The following is a 17105-nucleotide window of genomic DNA, read 5'->3' on the forward strand; positions in this document are numbered from 1 at the left end:
TGTACAAGAAAACATTTTCAGATGCACTTAGACCTTTGAGTAAAGGAAGCTCTTGGCTCCAATCAACAATTTACTACAAAAACAAAGCTAAAAAGCTTTTCTCCGTTTGCAGTCAGCCAAAAATTTCTCTGCAACAGTTGTTTCCCTTACGCTTCAATCTCTTACAGTATTAGCTCAGACCCAATGGCATCTTTTCCATCCTGTCTTCAGATGACTCTGTCAAAACACTGTAAATAACTTGTTTGCACTTTGTCAAGGTACCAGGAGGAATTTTAAAAAAAAAAAAAAAGTCTTCAGTAACTACCGAATACTCACCTGATAACAAACACTCAAATGAGGACACAATATACATATAAGTTAACATATATAGCAACTTTAAATTAGATACAAAACCCCTTTTATTCAGGGAAGCATGCCAGTTGGGAAGTTAAAATGAGGCAACTGTAATTTGTTGCAGCAACCTCAGGTTAAAAAAATTATTAGTGAACTCAAGTAAGACACTGAAGTACCCTGGATCCTAAAATAACAGCCAAAGAATACTCTAAGGCAAGTCCATTGCTTAGCAATGACAGAAGCAGTCTATGGTTTGTATATAGGTGTAGTTTCTGCTCTCCCACTCATAACCTCTGTTGTGCTATTTTTCAAAGACAAAGGAGCAACACATTATGATTTAAGTTTTTTTATCATGACTGAAATGTCTGATACCTTTATGACTGGTTAATTGAGAGCATTGCCTTAGAATCCTACAGGTCAACAAGCAAACTTTAAACAAAACTACAGAAGACAAGTTCTCTTGACATGTTTCTATTCATCTCTAATATAAACAACAATAATTCTTCTGACTCCTTTAGGAAAATAACCTTAACATAAGAAGAGAACAATTAAAATAAAACGTACTACGGCATGAATGTTTAAGTGACAAATTGATGCTGTACACCAAAGGCAGGCTTGGATTTCCTTTGTTTTTAATGCACAGTTGAGTCCAGAGAGCACACCTGGATACGGAGCCTCCTAGAAGCAAACCCACAGTGCTCTATGGACGGGCGAGCAGGAGGGGAAGCAGCCGAGCACCAGCTGTGACTACCACGAATGAAGGTGCCCCACAGCACTGCACAGAAAAAGCTCGGTGGCTTTTGTGGTTCCTCTGTCTTTGGGATTTATACAGACTTACTAATATGACAGTAGCACCTGCCTTTAAATATACGAACCGTATCATGCCCAGTAGAAATCTGAGCAACAGAGATATATGCACGCAAACCTGCTGGAGGAGGCTTGTCTCCAGGCTCCCCCCCAAGTCTATAGGAGGAAAATTATCTCCTGCCCTCAACCTTCTCCTTGAAAAGAGCTTTCTAAAAGGAGGAACTCTATTTCCACCACTTCCTAAGGGACTGCTTAGGGCAGATCATACCCTTACGTATCCAATGACTATTTTGATCCCTTTAATAACCACGGTTGGCCCACTCTTGCTCCCCGGATAGCCAGCGGAGGGCCACACTAATCTCATCTAGGAAGTTGCAGCAGCAGTCTACTTTTTGACAAGTCATGTGAGGGAAGGAAAAAAAAAAATAACATACCACAGCTCTCAAGAAAGGAAGTTCAGCTGTTCTGATTAACTTGAAGCCACTCTGCTTTCTTCTGCTATAATTCCACAAAGATAATCAGGTTCAGGAAAACATTTCCAGGTTTTGCTGTGTCTGAATGTGCCCTGTTTTATATAGGGGCAGCTGAAATACACATGTTAATAGTTTCTCTAACTTAAGGCTGAAGACCAAATACAGGAAAATTTAAGAAACTTTAGGGCCTAATGTCTTTAAGCACCAGGTTTTACTGGAACCCCATTCAATCTTGTGATATGAATGGGTTTATCTCATTTAATTGTGAAGTGCCAGAAGAGCAAACAAGCAGGCAATGATCTCCAGACACAATTATCTCAGGTCACAGCTAAGATCAAAGGAGTAAGTAACTTTTGCAGAAGCTGGAGAAAGGAAGAGTCAACAACATACACTAAAAACACTTCCCCAAAGCACCGATCTTCTGCAGAGTCCTCTGGGAGTTCAGACCTACCAGCACCCTCACTGAGGAAGGCAGGCATACAAATAGTCTTCTTTACTGTTCTGATGACATTCTCTCTATAAAGCTTTGGTTCGAAGCAAGCAAGTCTGAGCTATGGTGGATACCAGAGTCATCGCACCCAAAGGAACTTCGTTGTCCCTGTGGAACAAAACCCCAGGTCCAAAGACAAAGCTACAAGTGCTGTCACAGAAATAAGCTTGCAGCTCTGCTTGAGCAGGAGAATTGCCTGATTTCACACCCAAAACAAAGGATGGGGCGTTCAGCTGGGAGAGGACACCTCAATGCTATGGTGAGACGTACAGACACCCTCCACACTGTATTAAATTAACTCCTCAACCTTCCTACTCCAAGAAAAAATTTCAGAAGAAAAGGTCAAAAGAGCTACGTGCATATTTGTACTTCAACACAGACTTTGCAGTTTCAGCAAACCACAAACGAGACAGGTTGGTTTTAAAATAAGGCATTTCCTGAGTTATATGTCTCCAAACACACAGCATTTGCCCTGCTTTGATACCATATCACAACACCTGCATCCAGTGAGACAAATAATCCTATTGTTTAATGGAACCCAAAATTAAAGCCTGGTCTTTGTTGACCCATAGGTACCACTGGAGTAATCATGATTAATAAAAGCAATGTCTAATTGTTATTTTGTGCAAAGAGTGGAACTGCATGCTGCAAAATATTCCTAGTCAAAAGAAGGCAAATACAGAGTTTTACTCCCCAGCATTTCTGTCAGGGTCTCATTTATCCATACTATTTCTTGAGGAGGGATTTATAAAGCTTTGCAGTATGCAGAAGTATCTGGGAAGACACATGCTGATGGTTGAGAGAATATTATACACAATAATCTTCAGAAATTACCTGTCCCCATTAATAGTCCCATTTTCCTTTACACACTCATCCTACTCTACATCTCCACGATTCAGATATCTCTAAGCAACTTAAATGGCATTCCACGAGAAGGAATATTACCTTCATTAGGAAACAGAGGTAGAATTTGAAAGAGAGTTGCCCAAATTGCCTGCAGTAAGTGCAGCAACTCTCCACTGCAATCTCAGTCCCATTATAGTAACCGAAGTCTTTCGCAGAGGTCCCATGGGGACTAGATTTCCACCCAGGACATCCCAACTCCCAGCCTTTAGCCCTATTAGAAATCACTGCCTCATCACTACATACCAAGAGTCAGGAGAAGACAAAGGGGCTAGGCAGAGCTCGCTGCATGGCCCAAAGCCGTACAAGCTTAAACCTGACAGCCATTCATTCCACATTACTTACAGATTTCTAAATCTTTAGTAATGTTTTCACTCACCCAGGTGACTTCTGCAAGTGGCTGAGGAGCCCACACCTCTCCTAGGCCACTGGGATTCGCAGTCAAAAGAAAGCAGTCAAACCAGTCAGTAAGAGACTCTCTCTGAGCCACAAATTTTTTTTCATGGTTCTCTCATTCACTCACCAAGATGAAAATAAATCGGATCTAAAAGCATTTTGATTTGTTTGGCTTATTCTGTCTAATTTTTAAAAATAAGTGCTTATTTATTTAATCTGCTTAATCCACATGGTGAAAGCGTTCTGTAGTTTTCTCTTCCTTCCCTCCCCAACAGATGTGCAATTATTCTTCTTCCCCACTGGACCAGAAAGGGCCACACTGTACCTAACTGCCCAGTCTGCTGATGCAATACGTAGCAGTGTGCCAAAAACATCTCTCCCTGCACTGGAGCCTGGGCTTCATTCCTGCTGGGCAATGCTGCTTCTTAGCTATCAAGAAGCTCTCACAGAGAGGGATCTCCACTTCTGAGAAGAACCAGAGAGAGGATTCTGCCTGGGATTTGTTTTTCCACAGTCCTGCTATTTCTGGGGTTGAAGCTGAGATTATTACAGTTTTGTTAGAAGACCCCACTTTGTGTGCTTAGCACACTCTGGGTAGCACCAAAGCTAAGAATTATCAGGATCTTCTCAAGGTTTTAACCAGCGAACCCCCACTTTCAAGCATGCACAAAGCACTTGACACAATCCAGACTGAGGAGGGCTGGAGGGCTTCTGTAGCATCATTTCCAAAAATGCACTGAAGGCAAAGCAGGCTGCCATTCTCAGGAGAACACGCACTTTACTGAGGGGCTGGCATGCATGTGAAAATAAACTTTCTTCTCCCTGTAGTAGAGAGCCAACTCCCCAACATCTCAACAACCCTGCTTGCTTTGGAAGCTTTCCAGTCACATCTTTCTGTATATGCTATCAGCTATATATTTTATAAGCTCCTTTTCTCGGTTAGAACGCTGCCGTTCCAAGCTTATTCCATTAATGCTTCATGTGAAAATAAACCTCTCCACATTTCAAGAAAACAACAGTTCCCTGGCAACAATTAGTGGAAACTGTTGTCATTGGTATTTCACTTTGATTGAAGAATTAAAAAGCGGGGGGAGGGGACCCTCAATTCTCCTTTGCAGGCTTCAGTAAACCCACAGCTCAAAGGACAGTTTTCTTCTCCAAAGTAAAAGATTTCAAATATCTCAATTCCCAGAGAGTTTGGGGGGAAAAAGGAAAAACAAACCAGCAGCCGAGACCATTGTAACTACTACAATCAGCTGTTCCACATTGAAAAACATGTTGTCCTCCATATCCCACTGCTATTAAAAAATGTGCAGCTTGAAATACAATGACTAATCCCACTTTTATAGCCAACTGACTAGAACATCTTTCTAAGATAAAAGAGAGCATTAGTGTTCATTTGAACCAAAAATACCCACCGAAAATAGGAAATCTTTGCTATTTTAAAATAAAAAAAAAATGTGAGCAAGAGCTCTAGGAAAGCTTGGGCATGGAAGTGCTTGAAACAGCTTTGAAGTTGCAAGAAATACGAAAAGCTCCAAACTTTGTCACACAAAGACCGAATTGGCAATTTGTCAGAAGCCAAAGGGCTGCAGCTAATTATTCTGGATTTGCATAGCTTGTGAAACAAAAATAAATGCATGTCCCCATCAGAGGTACTTGTGATGATTTCCACTTCACTGCACATGTTTTCAATCTTGCATTCTTCAAACTAAGCCAAACAGATTTTTCCTGAAAAACAAGGTAGATGGAGATGTTCTCTCTTCCCCTCGCCAGCATACGAAATCATAAGAAACTGGATACTTCACTGGCTAAAGAAGAACGAACAACTTGTGATTTTAAATTCGGCCCTATGCTAATTTTGGGAATGGAGGGGGTAAACCAAACAAAACCAAGCTTTTACTAAAAAAGATCAGAAACAGCTTTACCTTTTAGAAAACACCCAAAGTCCTTCTTTGCTAGACTCCATTATTAAAAAATAGATTATTTTTTATTGTAAATGTCTCATCAGACAACGACTGCATAACTTCAGAGGCAGTCTGTCCCTTGAAATAGTGATGAAAGAAATCATTAAGAACTGCTTCAATGTAAGCATTTACTGGCAAGTCACCCCAATGCCAGTGCAAGTACTGCTCGGCCTCAGCCTTGCCAGCAGGCCACGGCAGATGGGCTTCGGTCACATTTGTCACCTGTTCAGAGCATCCTCAGGCCACCAGCTGAAGCCACTCCAGCTGAGCAGGCAGCTGCAAGAGGCTGGAAGAGTTGGCAAGGGAAGTAAAAAAGGAGGGGATGACAGGGAGCAACTCAGACAACGAGAAAGCCCACTCTGGCCTTCTCTTTCCCTCCCTGTAAGGGGAGGTATGTAACAGCCACAGGAACAGCCTTAAGATTAAATGCAGCTGAATCGGTGCAGTCTTTCACTGGAAGAAAGCCAGCAACACCAGGTCTGCTCACCACCTTCACCTGCTCTTCCCTTCCCATCGTGCCCCACAGAACAGCATGGGGAAGCCCTGACACTGGGCGCCCCGCACCTCTGCTGAGACAGCCACAGCTGGAACTCCTCCTGCCACAGCTGGAACTCCTCCTGCCAGCACAGCTCCCAACAGCGCTAGGGCTGGTACAGCAACAGCTTCCCCCTAGGAGCTCGGCCGCATCCTTCAGTCTTCCCACCTGCAAAACTGGAACAAGAGCGCTTCCTCACCTCACAGGGTACAAACAAGTAAGCACCCAAATTCCAAAAGCACCCTGAGACTGGGGGGATGTCTACTTAAAAATATTAAGCAAATGACCTATCACAAGGTAAGAGACATAGCCCAGTATTCTGTTAAGAGCCCATATTTAAAAGTCAGGAAGACATTTGTGTTTTTTTTCTTGCAATATAACACAGGTCTGTAGCTGCCCCACTGACTTGGATTTTAGCTGCAGAAAGCAAATCTGGATCTAAAAGACTGCCAGATCTTAAAGATGCTGGTACTCAGAGTTCTGCCACTGCCTACTGGAAAAATAGAAATGAGCTAACCCGTTCATGCTCCCAAATGTTTGTGTGCAGGCTCAGGCTCATACTGTCTTTGGAAAGTTCATAACTTTGAAAGCTTTTTATTTAATTCATCTACTGTACTATCTTTCAAGCCAGATAGCTTGATGGATGTTACTCAGTTGTACTATATGAGGTCACACATTTCAGCTCTTGTGCATTGTGTTCACAGTGAAGTCTCGTTAAAATTTAATCAGTATTTCTAAAAAAACCCAATTACTTATCGCCGCACAAGTTGAGAGTTTCTTTCTTTGTTTTCTGTGTGATGCTTGAACAACATCTACCACTGGATAAAGGAGCATGCCTGCTTAGCATCCCACTGCCAGTCCTATTCTTCCATTATTTCTCTTTGGAGGATGTGCATGTTTCCCCACTCAATAAAAACAAAAAGCTGGAACTGCTCTTTCTGCTGTAACTGGAAGTCTGAGACAAGACAAAACACAGAACTTGAATACAAGTCACAGAATGTTAATTGCTGTCTAGCAGCAGCTCGCTGGTAATCTGTACAGCACAATCAGCCTTAAGGAAGTGAAATAAGAGGATTTCATTGGTCTAGGTAAAGACTAGAGTACCATCCTAATCCCTCACTGCAGAAGGAAACAGAAGTCACACAGGTGCTTATTTGAAGACTTCACCTTAGTAGCAGGAAATTCTTTCCTGCTCCTGTGAAACATCTTTGGAAAAGAATAATCTGATGTCTGTTCACCAAAGTCAGCACATACCAGTCCATTGTGCTTTACTATCTGGAAGCCAGTAACCGAACCTTACCTTCTGACTCACTACTTATTACTGGAAAGCATGTCTATGTTCGTAAATTTTGAATTTATGCAAAGAAGAAAATAGATAAACAGCCTGTGTGGTTTTATGTTCTGAGTTACTTATCTATTGTCAGGATTAAGAGCTGGTTTCTCTTGAACAGATAGGTTCCTTAAAGGAGCAGAATGGGAAACAAATCAAAAAACCCTGCTGCTTAACACAGGAAAACAATATTTCCCCTGCCTAATAAACTTTGTCCAGCAGAGCAACACCAAGACATCCTCCATCTAGAAGCAGGGCTAGTGGGACATATCATGCGAGGTGACTCAAGCAAAGCTTTCTAGTAATGCTGCATGGAGAAAGAGCCCGTGTCTGATACATCCCCTACTGGCTACAAGTACATGTATCAGGAGATATGAAGCAACACACAAGTGATGGGCGAGTGGTGATCACACACAACCATCCATCCCGCTGGAGCAGAGCAGGTGGCATCGGTGTTCAAGGTATGCCTTTGGGGCACAAATTCCCAGTATAGGTTAGTCTGACATCTCAACTATGCTGTGAAGTTTGAGACCATGAAGTACTTTTACACAAAGTCCTGCATAGTTCTGTCCAAATGTTTCCCAAAATGCTCTTCTAATAAAGAAATCCTTTCCAATCATTCTGTGTCTATCTGATGACTAGCCATTAAGCTACACAAACATCAGAAGACGAAAAGGCAAGCCATGGAAGGACAGCAACTTTAATCCACAAGGTAAAATGTAATTTGCCATCTGTTCAGCTCATCTGTGCATCACTGAATTCATCTCATATGAGCACCTTGCTTCTTCAATGTACAGTGAACACACAAGGCACATATAACAAATGCAGACATTGGATTTAATACACTGGGGTTTTACTACAATAAGTGTCCCCTAGACAGTGACACATGTCATATAGGCTAGCTATAGGCTAGCTATAGGCTAGCTTTCTCCCTGTGCTGCCTGTGAAGCTGTGCTTCACAAATGCTGGTTTGTATTTATCAGTCTGGAGATGTTACTATCACAACTGATAAAGAAGCTGGTCCTTAGCTTTGAGCAATAGGAGGTAGAAGTAAGGAAGAAGATGCCACAATGGTGAAAGGTTAAATGCAACTAGTGAAGTATATGCCTGTTTTCCTTGTAATACTGTGCAGTTCTCAGAGAACCACACATACCTGAAAGACGTATTCTCCAGTTTAACTAGCAATGAGAATTTTTTTAAGCCTTTTCTGATAGTGGATTCTTTAAAACACATAGCTCTTCTAAGTACACAAAATAAGCCAGAAGGAGAGAGCATGCTTACCCTTTGATCTTTTAGTGCTATAGTGCCCTACATTACAGCTGTCACGGTAACATAATTCCTTTCCCAAGTTTCCATCATCCTTTAAGTAGCATTCTTGTGTGAAATATGACCATTCAGACCTGGCAAAGAACAAATGTAGCCAACACCTGAACTTATCTGTAGATGGGCTACAACTTGAAGGCACTTTAGTATCATTTCTCTGCTCACTGGGTTACAAGAACATTCCTTCTGCCATACTTTTTTTCCCAAAGGCCAGCTCCTGTTTCTGTTAAGCCTGACTGTGAACATAATAAACAGAGTAACATTGCCTAATTAACTATCAGATCTTATTAATCATCAAACACAAGAAAAGACTAACTGCATTCCCACTTTCACCAGGGCACCTGCTGAGTTAAGACTAGATGTGCTCAACTCATGCTTCACAAAAGGGGGATCCTCTTTTTCCAAGAACAGTATACACAGCAGAGAATTGAATGGAAAAGAAAGAAAAATAATTAAGCCCAGGTCATGTTGACATCTAAGTGACAGCATTTAAAATCAGTAAATCTTCCTCATAAGAAAATAAAAGGGGGAAAAAAAATACAGTTTTTACTCACCTGTACTACCTCTACTCCTCTTTTCCTGGAAAAGAAAAGAAAAAAAAAGGAATAGTTAATGTTGGAAATGTGGGCAAAATGTAAAAACAGATACTAATTGAAAAGGGTTGCTTCGTACTAGAACACAAACAATAAAAATCTGCACTGATGAACCTGATTCAAATTCAGGAAAGCACTTGTTCAATTCCATTCCCTGCCTAGGAAGCACTTCCGCAGCTCCTAAATCATGGCCTCAGCAGTGACCCAAGATGCGTATTAGCAGCTGCCAGGTGAGCAGAGGTAGGAAGTGGGTGATGCTAGGGAGGGAGCATCTCCATTTTAGTCAGTTCTACTTTGCTCTTCATTTCTCATTTGCCCTCAGAGCGTGCAAATGGCACCACAGCCTATTCCACATGCTTGACAGATCTTTGATTTTGATCCAAAGATACATGTATAAATGTCAGGGAGAATGAACACAGCACCTTGCAACCATTTATCCACTTATTTACAGCCTTGCTCTACCCCATCACCTTAGTACACAGCACGCTTCACAGAGCTACACACACACACACACACAGTGACTTGCATCAGTTGTTCTCTGCTTGAAACCCTTGCCAAGAAACTTTTAAGCTGTCCCATGGCTTGTTTTCATCCCAAGCACAAAGATACCCACACTGGCTCCATGGAATAGCCCTGCAAACAGAGCAGGGAGGGGACAAAGGAGGGGTACAGGCACAGGCCAGGTTCGGAACAAAGAGACTGCCCTGCAGCTGGAGCACCCTGCCCAGATGTGTCATCCTGCTCCAACTCCATTGCAGATACATCCCCATAGATCCACTGCTCAAGACGGACAATCTGTTCTGGAAGCAGTGGCTCAAAATCACAATTATTTAAAACTCCAACTGGTGGTTTTGCACTGTGTCAGATGGACCCAACTGTGCTGGCCTCAGCAGAGGCAACAACCCCTACACCATGTAGCTGTGCCCGAAGAAAAGCTAATAAATTATGCTAATAAATTATACAAGCAAACATGTACAAATTCAACCCCATAACGTGAGTATGCTCCACTGTCCCAGCCCAAGCAGGCATCAAGCTACATCCCATCAAGGCTGGATGGGACTCTGTGCATCCATCTACCACCGATGCTGTGGTTTCCTTTGGGCAGAAAGGGACACACAGCCAGGTATGTGTGAGGAGACAGACACAGTGTACTGTCATACCCCGTTCTAGATGGGAGGCACTCTGGATGTGGGGACACCAGAGAGTGCAACGCCCCATGGTTTAGACACACCCTTGGATCTTGTAGTCACTCAAGTCTGGCTCCCACAGGAGCAGAGTTCAAATACTTGGGGTTTGCCAGAAAGGCCCAAACCTCTGAACACTGCTTTGGCCACACAGGGACTAGTTCTAGTGATCCCAACATGCCAGGGATAAGAGACTGGAGAGGCCTACTAATTAGACACCAAAACATTGAGAACTGCAACTGGTAGAGCTGATTTAGGCAGCTGTGTAGAGTTGGTTATCTACTCTGCTGTATGAGAATTGCGATTCAGGTACATGGATCCAGACAACGCTCAATCACTGCATTTGACAAGTTATCAAGCAAAACAAACCATTTCTGCTCTAGTCTTGAGAGCAGAACTGAACCCCGGGCACAAAGCCCAGCCATCCCTGCTCCGTGCCACCCTCCCAGTGTATGCAGGCTACTTAAATATGTTAGAACCTCCTCCTCACTTTGAAGGCATGGGAAATTTAACTTAAAAATCAAAAGCCTCAATAAGCAGAAGACAGGAATCTCTCCCTCCTCGTTCCCACTAACCCCATGTGTGAAAACCAAATACCCTTTTTGGGGAGGTCATGGAGCAGGACTGCCTAACTCTGCCCTCAATGCTTTTCTATATAAGAACGTCTGTGTTGTCTGTAGTCGCAACTGCTGCACGCTGCTGAATACACAATGGCTCCTCCAGTTTTCCACTCGATACAGTGAGTCTTTCTTTTGGGAGGCCATTACAAAGATGCCCAAAGGGACAGACGATCAATCAGCATCTACGACACAAATTGCTCCCTTCTTCCACTTTACCAGTCTGGAGTTTCTCTGGCCTAGAAGCAGCATGCACTGCACAGCCACAACAGAGAGCTTGTAGCTGTCAGCAAGGAAATTCAAAAGAAAATGAAACCAAGCACCTCTCACAGAGAATTTCAAAGCCCTCTTGCAGATAACAGTAGCCTGTAAGTGGTGGGTGATTAATATGCTGCCATTACGGTGTGGGAAGCTTTGCTTCAGACCATCACCTGAGGCTGGCCAGATGCGTTCCAATTGTGTTTTGAGAAGAGAATATGAATCTCATAGAGAAAGAGTTAATAGCCAAATTGTTGAAACCCTGATTTTCACACAGCTAAGCAAGAAAAATAAGAAATATTAGGTGGGGAATGCTTTTTCATTACTTAGGGCAGCAGCCTACTCAGAAGCATTCCAAGTATTGTAAGCTAAAACTTAAAATAACCAAACTAGCCACATTTTTGCTCTGTCTGCCCTGAAGTAAACAGAACTCAAAACTGCCATTGAAATACACCAGGCTTTAGACAGGACTGCTCCAGAGCCCCTGGAAGAATGGAGGCTGATAGCAAACGCTGCATTTCTTGCCATGCCTGCACACACACGGAATAAGCTTTGTTCTACTTTAAAGAAGAAAAATACTTGCAAGCTAGTTGCCAAACCTACTTGAGAAAGAGTCAGTCCAAAAAGTTTTCTATAATCCCCCCCAAAATGGACTTTGTAAATGTACTGGGATTTACTGAAACTGACTGTATTGCTCCAGCAGAAGGGAAGAAGCCAGACCAGCACACAAGCAGGGAGAGAAGGGGTGCCTGCTTAAAAAGGCACGGGAAGGAGGAAACAATTACCAAGGTTGGCTTGTAGCACTGGGTCTTCCCCTTTTGCAGAAGGGGGGGGGGGTTGGGTCATCCCTTTTGGTTACCTGAAACATGAGAACTTTTTATACTTAAGCCCAAGGGACCAGAAACCATAGAAGCATGCATATTTTGAGGATTTGTTAATTTGGGAAAAATCCTCTACCAAAATACCTTTTTTTGAAAATAAGTTATTTTAAAAACAAAAAGTACGCAAACAACCAGGATGTCAAGCAACCATGGATCTCAGTTCTGCCATTAGTCGATTCTCCACCTCGAAGATTTCCTAAACCAGTGACTCCAGGCTTTTCAGCTGGGCAGGTCAGAGCTGCAAGATATCCCTTACGCAACCAAGCAAGCAACACCATCTAACCACACTAACTGCCTCATGTCACACGTGAAAGGGCTGAGGGACAGGCACAGAAAGAAAGCTTATCCTACACACAAGAAACTCTAGGGCCTTCAAAAAATAAGCAAACAGAGAGAACAAAGCAAGCTGTGGGCCACAAGCGATTCCCCAACAAGGGGCTGTCTGTGCAGGACACTCAATGGAGGTGAGATGGCTGCTGAATTAACTGCTCTGGGAGTTTGACGAAGCCATGGTTCTGCCACCACTTCTTCTTATGCTGCTTAAAGAGCTAGTAAGAAAAATACATCTTACAGTCTTGGTGTACGTTCTTTTGGGCTGTTTTGTTAGCAGAGGACAGGCTTTCTGTTAGCTATGCTGAGACGTGCACCGCAGATGCACTTAACATACACGAGAAGCTACAAACTCCTCTCCCAATGCCAACCACAGATGCTTGCATGGGTACAGGACATGAGCAGGGAACTGCAATTTCTGCAGACAAGCCAGACAGTTAAGAAAAATTAAGTGAGGGAGATTAGAACCGGTCCAGGCTAGGCAGAATGCTTCCACAGGTACCAATGCCTATGTCAAAGGTGCTGCCTCCTGCAGGGAGCTATTTCACTTGGAGTACTGACCACTACTCGTGTCCCTCACGGTATTGTCCATGATCCTTCTTTCTTCCCACGTAATGTGAAATTGAGCCACAGCCTACCAGAGGAAGAGCTACCATTCCCAGCTGGCCTGGCTGCCTCTTGATATTGGCAATAGACTACACAAAACCAAGAGCAAGTCTTTTTTTCTGAGGAAAAGAAATATCATTATTAGCTGTATTCCCCTTCTCCCTCCAAAGAGGCAACACAACCAGGTCAAAGAGACACTACGTCTGCCCACTTCCATTGAACAGATGTTTGAAAAACGGTCAGTTCTAAACTGTATTGCCAGACATTACTATTTTTAAAATACATTTCATTACAAAGATCATCTGGACAGCAATCTTGTACTCCAATCATCAGTAACAACAACAACAAAAAACAACCCACAAACAAAAAAAAACCACAAAACAAAACCAAAACCCGATTATTAGCAAATGTTAGTAAACCTCTGGGAGGAAAAAAAAAAGGGAAAAAGTCTTTGAAGGTGATAAAACTAAACATCTAACTTACAGCAAGGCTTCAATGTCTTCAACTGGCATCATATGCCTAAAGCTATGGAAACCTACTCAGATGCAACACAGATTACTCACTGGTGCTTCGTGTGTTCCCTTCCTTCAGCACACAGCTCTCTAAATCACACACTGTAACATTTAAAGGAAAACCATAAACATTTAAGAAATGGCTGCATAAGCCTGCAATACCAAATCAAACCTAGAAACTTGTTATGACTTACTAGTTCTATACCTGAAAGCAGTGAACAACTCTAATGGATAATGCAAGCCTTACCATATGCAATAGCAATTAAAATAATTACCATGCAAGTTGACTTCATGTTTAAGTTAGAATGATGTGTGGATTTAGAGAAGAATTCAATATCAAGTTACTAAAAGCACATGAATTGGTGTTTTGGAATTCATGTTTTACCACAGCCTCAAACTATGTAGAACAGTTGGCTTTTGGGGTTGGGGTTGTTGTTGCTTTTTTTTTTTTAACATCCAAAGTAAACATTTTTTACTAATTCCCCATCTAGGACCTGAACATTATAGTGAAATGACAGTTAAAAGAGAAAATGACTATCAGGTCACATATCATAGTCACAGTTAAATTAAGTAACATATTTTTGCTGTCTGGTCTGAGTGACAGATTGAAAAATGCCAAACAGGATTTACAATTTCTGTTTTAATAGCCTAAGAAGTTATTTGTGCATGCAGTGAAGTTCATTTTCTCAGATAGGAGAATGTTTCACCTCCAAAATTTTCCATGTAAAAAGTGGCAAATAATAATAATGTATTACTTTGATATTAAAAAAAAAATCATTTTCCTAAAAAAACAACACACTGGCATCAAAGGGAGTTCTATAAATATTAAATGCATCAGAGCAAAAACCTGCAGCCACAAAGACTTCCCACCACAGTGAAATTATCAGCCACAGAGGAAGGCACCGGGCAAGCAATACCAAAGCAAAGCATGAAAACCAGCCAATACCGGCCATCTGCAACCCTGCAGACAGCCCGTTTCTCCTCCTGGCACAAAGGCAAGCTCAGCTCATTTGCTTTAGTTTTTCCATCATCAGAATACCCTGCGTTTCTGTTACTAAATATTTGTGAGGGTCCTTGCTTTTATTACTTTTCATCACTGATGGACTCCACCTTATTGTCTATCAGGGAAGCAACCAGGTGGCAACCTCAGCACAGGGGTGCTCGCTGCCTGGGGCCCCAGCTTGCAGCCACAGCCATCAGGGCACATGGAACTTAAGTGAGAGCATCTGAAACATGGCCAGACTCAGCTGTAATGTGGGGATTTTTTGTGGTTTGTTTCTTTGCACACAGACTACCAAGCAGGCAATTAAACAGAGCTAATTGTACCAACTTATATCCAACTATTCTTATGTTTCAGCAAGCTTTTCCCCTTCAGTAATCAGTATTTTGGAAAGATTTATGACTGAAATGGATCAAAAGTTGGCATTTGGGGGAGGAAGTCCTCAATCTTCTCACTCTGTAAAGCGTCATAGATCCAAGGGAGAAAGGAAATAAAGTGACAAGACTTTGGGCTGTCACAGAGGACCTTTTAGGTAGGAAAAAAAAAAAATCACAGAGGGTAGCCACATTTGTGCATTTCTTCCTTGTTTTATAAACAGAGAATCGTCCAAGCAATAGGAGCCCTCATACATCAGACACTACAATACCGTAAGTGATTTTCACACCACCACCCCATTCACACATGACATTTGGTAGAACCATCTGATCTGAACCACATCTTCAAAGCATTATGTTATTCCATTTACAGCTATAAAAGTGCTTCTTAAGAGCACTGTATCAAAGCAAAGCACCCTGAAAGGGTGAGAAGATAAGAGAGGATCTTGGTAGACAGCAGCAGCATCACTCTGGTATTCACCTGCGACACCGCAATGCTTCCACGTGCCACAAATTCCCACCACAACACACACACACATATTCACCAGCATCTCACAGCGAAGATCCAGCCAGAAACCCACTAACCCCTTATCCTGCAAGAGCAAAGAGAAAACGAAGCATCCAACATCACGACTTCAGAGGTTCAAGTAGCAGGGAGGAAAGAGCCATGAAAGAAAGAAACCAGACACTGTAAGCAGTGACTAGACGAAATAAACTGCCTTTAGTCACTAAATATTAAGACAAAGTTTCAGTAATAGCTTAATGAAACATTGCAGGGCTACTAAGTTCAGCATTAAAACGCAGGTATTGCAGAAATAAAATCTGTATATCCCAAGTTATAAAAGCCATAAAGTCAGTATATACAAACTCAGAATGATGTGTTTTCTTTTTAAGCTAGGCATTTAAGACGGATCAGTGCTGCTGAGCTCTGCCAGACTCTTTTCTTGGAACTAGTGACCCCAGGTTCTGAGAGCCCATACTCGCTGCTTTCCCAGCAAGGACACAAAACCTTTAACCACAGTCATTTGAGAAAAGAACTGAAGAGCCATCAGTGGGGAGAAGGAATGATTAACAGCTGCACAGAAAAATTATTAAAGGCAATGAGTTATTCGTCCTACCAGACATTCAGAGACATATTTAGTACCTGATGACAATTATAAGCAATTGGGCAGGGTTCAGTCTTCAGCCATAGGCTTACACCACCAGATATTATCAGATCCAGCTCCCAGCTATGGCAGGCAGCCACACCATGTGATCTCTTTATAAACTTATTAAAAACCATCTTCAAACCAAGACATTTTGGCACTGTATCTTCCATTACAAGACATTAATTTCCCAAAGGTCAGAGTCCTTCAAATTTGCAGGCTAAATTGTTCCAGCATTATCCTTTGGCTTCAATAAACTGCTTGCTTCCTCAAGCACTGGGAAGAGCAGACATGTCCTCTCTGCTCCCAGCTCCCATTGTCTCCCCATGGCCCCGGTCACCCCAGTGTTAATATGACCCTCTGCAAAAAGCAAACCCATGACCCGTCCCTTTCAAAAGTCTTTCTTGGGTCACGGGGTGATGACTGAAAGACACCTGAGAGGAGGTGGCAGAGTCCCAAGGCAGAAGACAGTATCCCTTCTGGGGACAGATATGGTATTTATCTTTTTTATATCTGTATTAAAACTCTTACTGCAGAAGCTATTAGAGGCCTCTAGAAACACATGAACATATGTATATTTCACAAAGAAAATGAGCAATAACTTCACACTAACAGGTTTATAATCTGAAGGATGCGTAATATTGCATACTTGCTCTCCAGTGCCACGATACTTTCAATTAGCTGCCACACTGAAGCAGAAGTTTTCTGCATGTGTTAATAAAACGTCTTGTCACTATAAGCATAAAACACTTTTTTATTCTCTGAAATCAAGCTTCTGAAAATCTATGTTTTATATTATTCTTAGCAACTCTCCTCCTATATTAATTTCAGCCAGCAGTTGCAAATTACTGTCTTATTTTTCCAAATCACAGAATAAGTCACTAGTCAGCAAAAAGATTCTAAAACCTTCCATTTTCCATCGCCAGTGGAGCCCTGGAAATCAGGTATGCAGATTTTCTTCTTCATCAAGGGAGTCTTCACGCAACTTGGGCAAGAAGGGCAATCCCCTCTTTACCAAGAGGTACATTGATTAGCAGATTGGTATTTT

At 42.2% G+C, this 17105-nt stretch overlaps 1 protein-coding gene across 4 annotated transcripts in view; it reads right to left on the reverse strand.

The window, feature by feature from the left end:
- The window catches only part of ITPK1 (inositol-tetrakisphosphate 1-kinase), a 174918-nt gene that overhangs the window by 113762 nt on the left and 44051 nt on the right, over window positions 1-17105 (reverse strand). For all 4 annotated transcript variants that reach the window (XM_054199348.1, XM_054199347.1, XM_054199346.1 and 1 more), the window contains one exon: window positions 9112-9136. In XM_054199348.1, coding sequence (XP_054055323.1) covers window positions 9112-9136 — 25 coding nt within the window. The remainder of the gene's footprint in view (window positions 1-9111; window positions 9137-17105) is intronic.

This window comes from Rissa tridactyla, chromosome 4 (assembly GCF_028500815.1).
Source record: "Rissa tridactyla isolate bRisTri1 chromosome 4, bRisTri1.patW.cur.20221130, whole genome shotgun sequence".
NCBI classification, from domain to species: domain Eukaryota; kingdom Metazoa; phylum Chordata; class Aves; order Charadriiformes; family Laridae; genus Rissa; species Rissa tridactyla.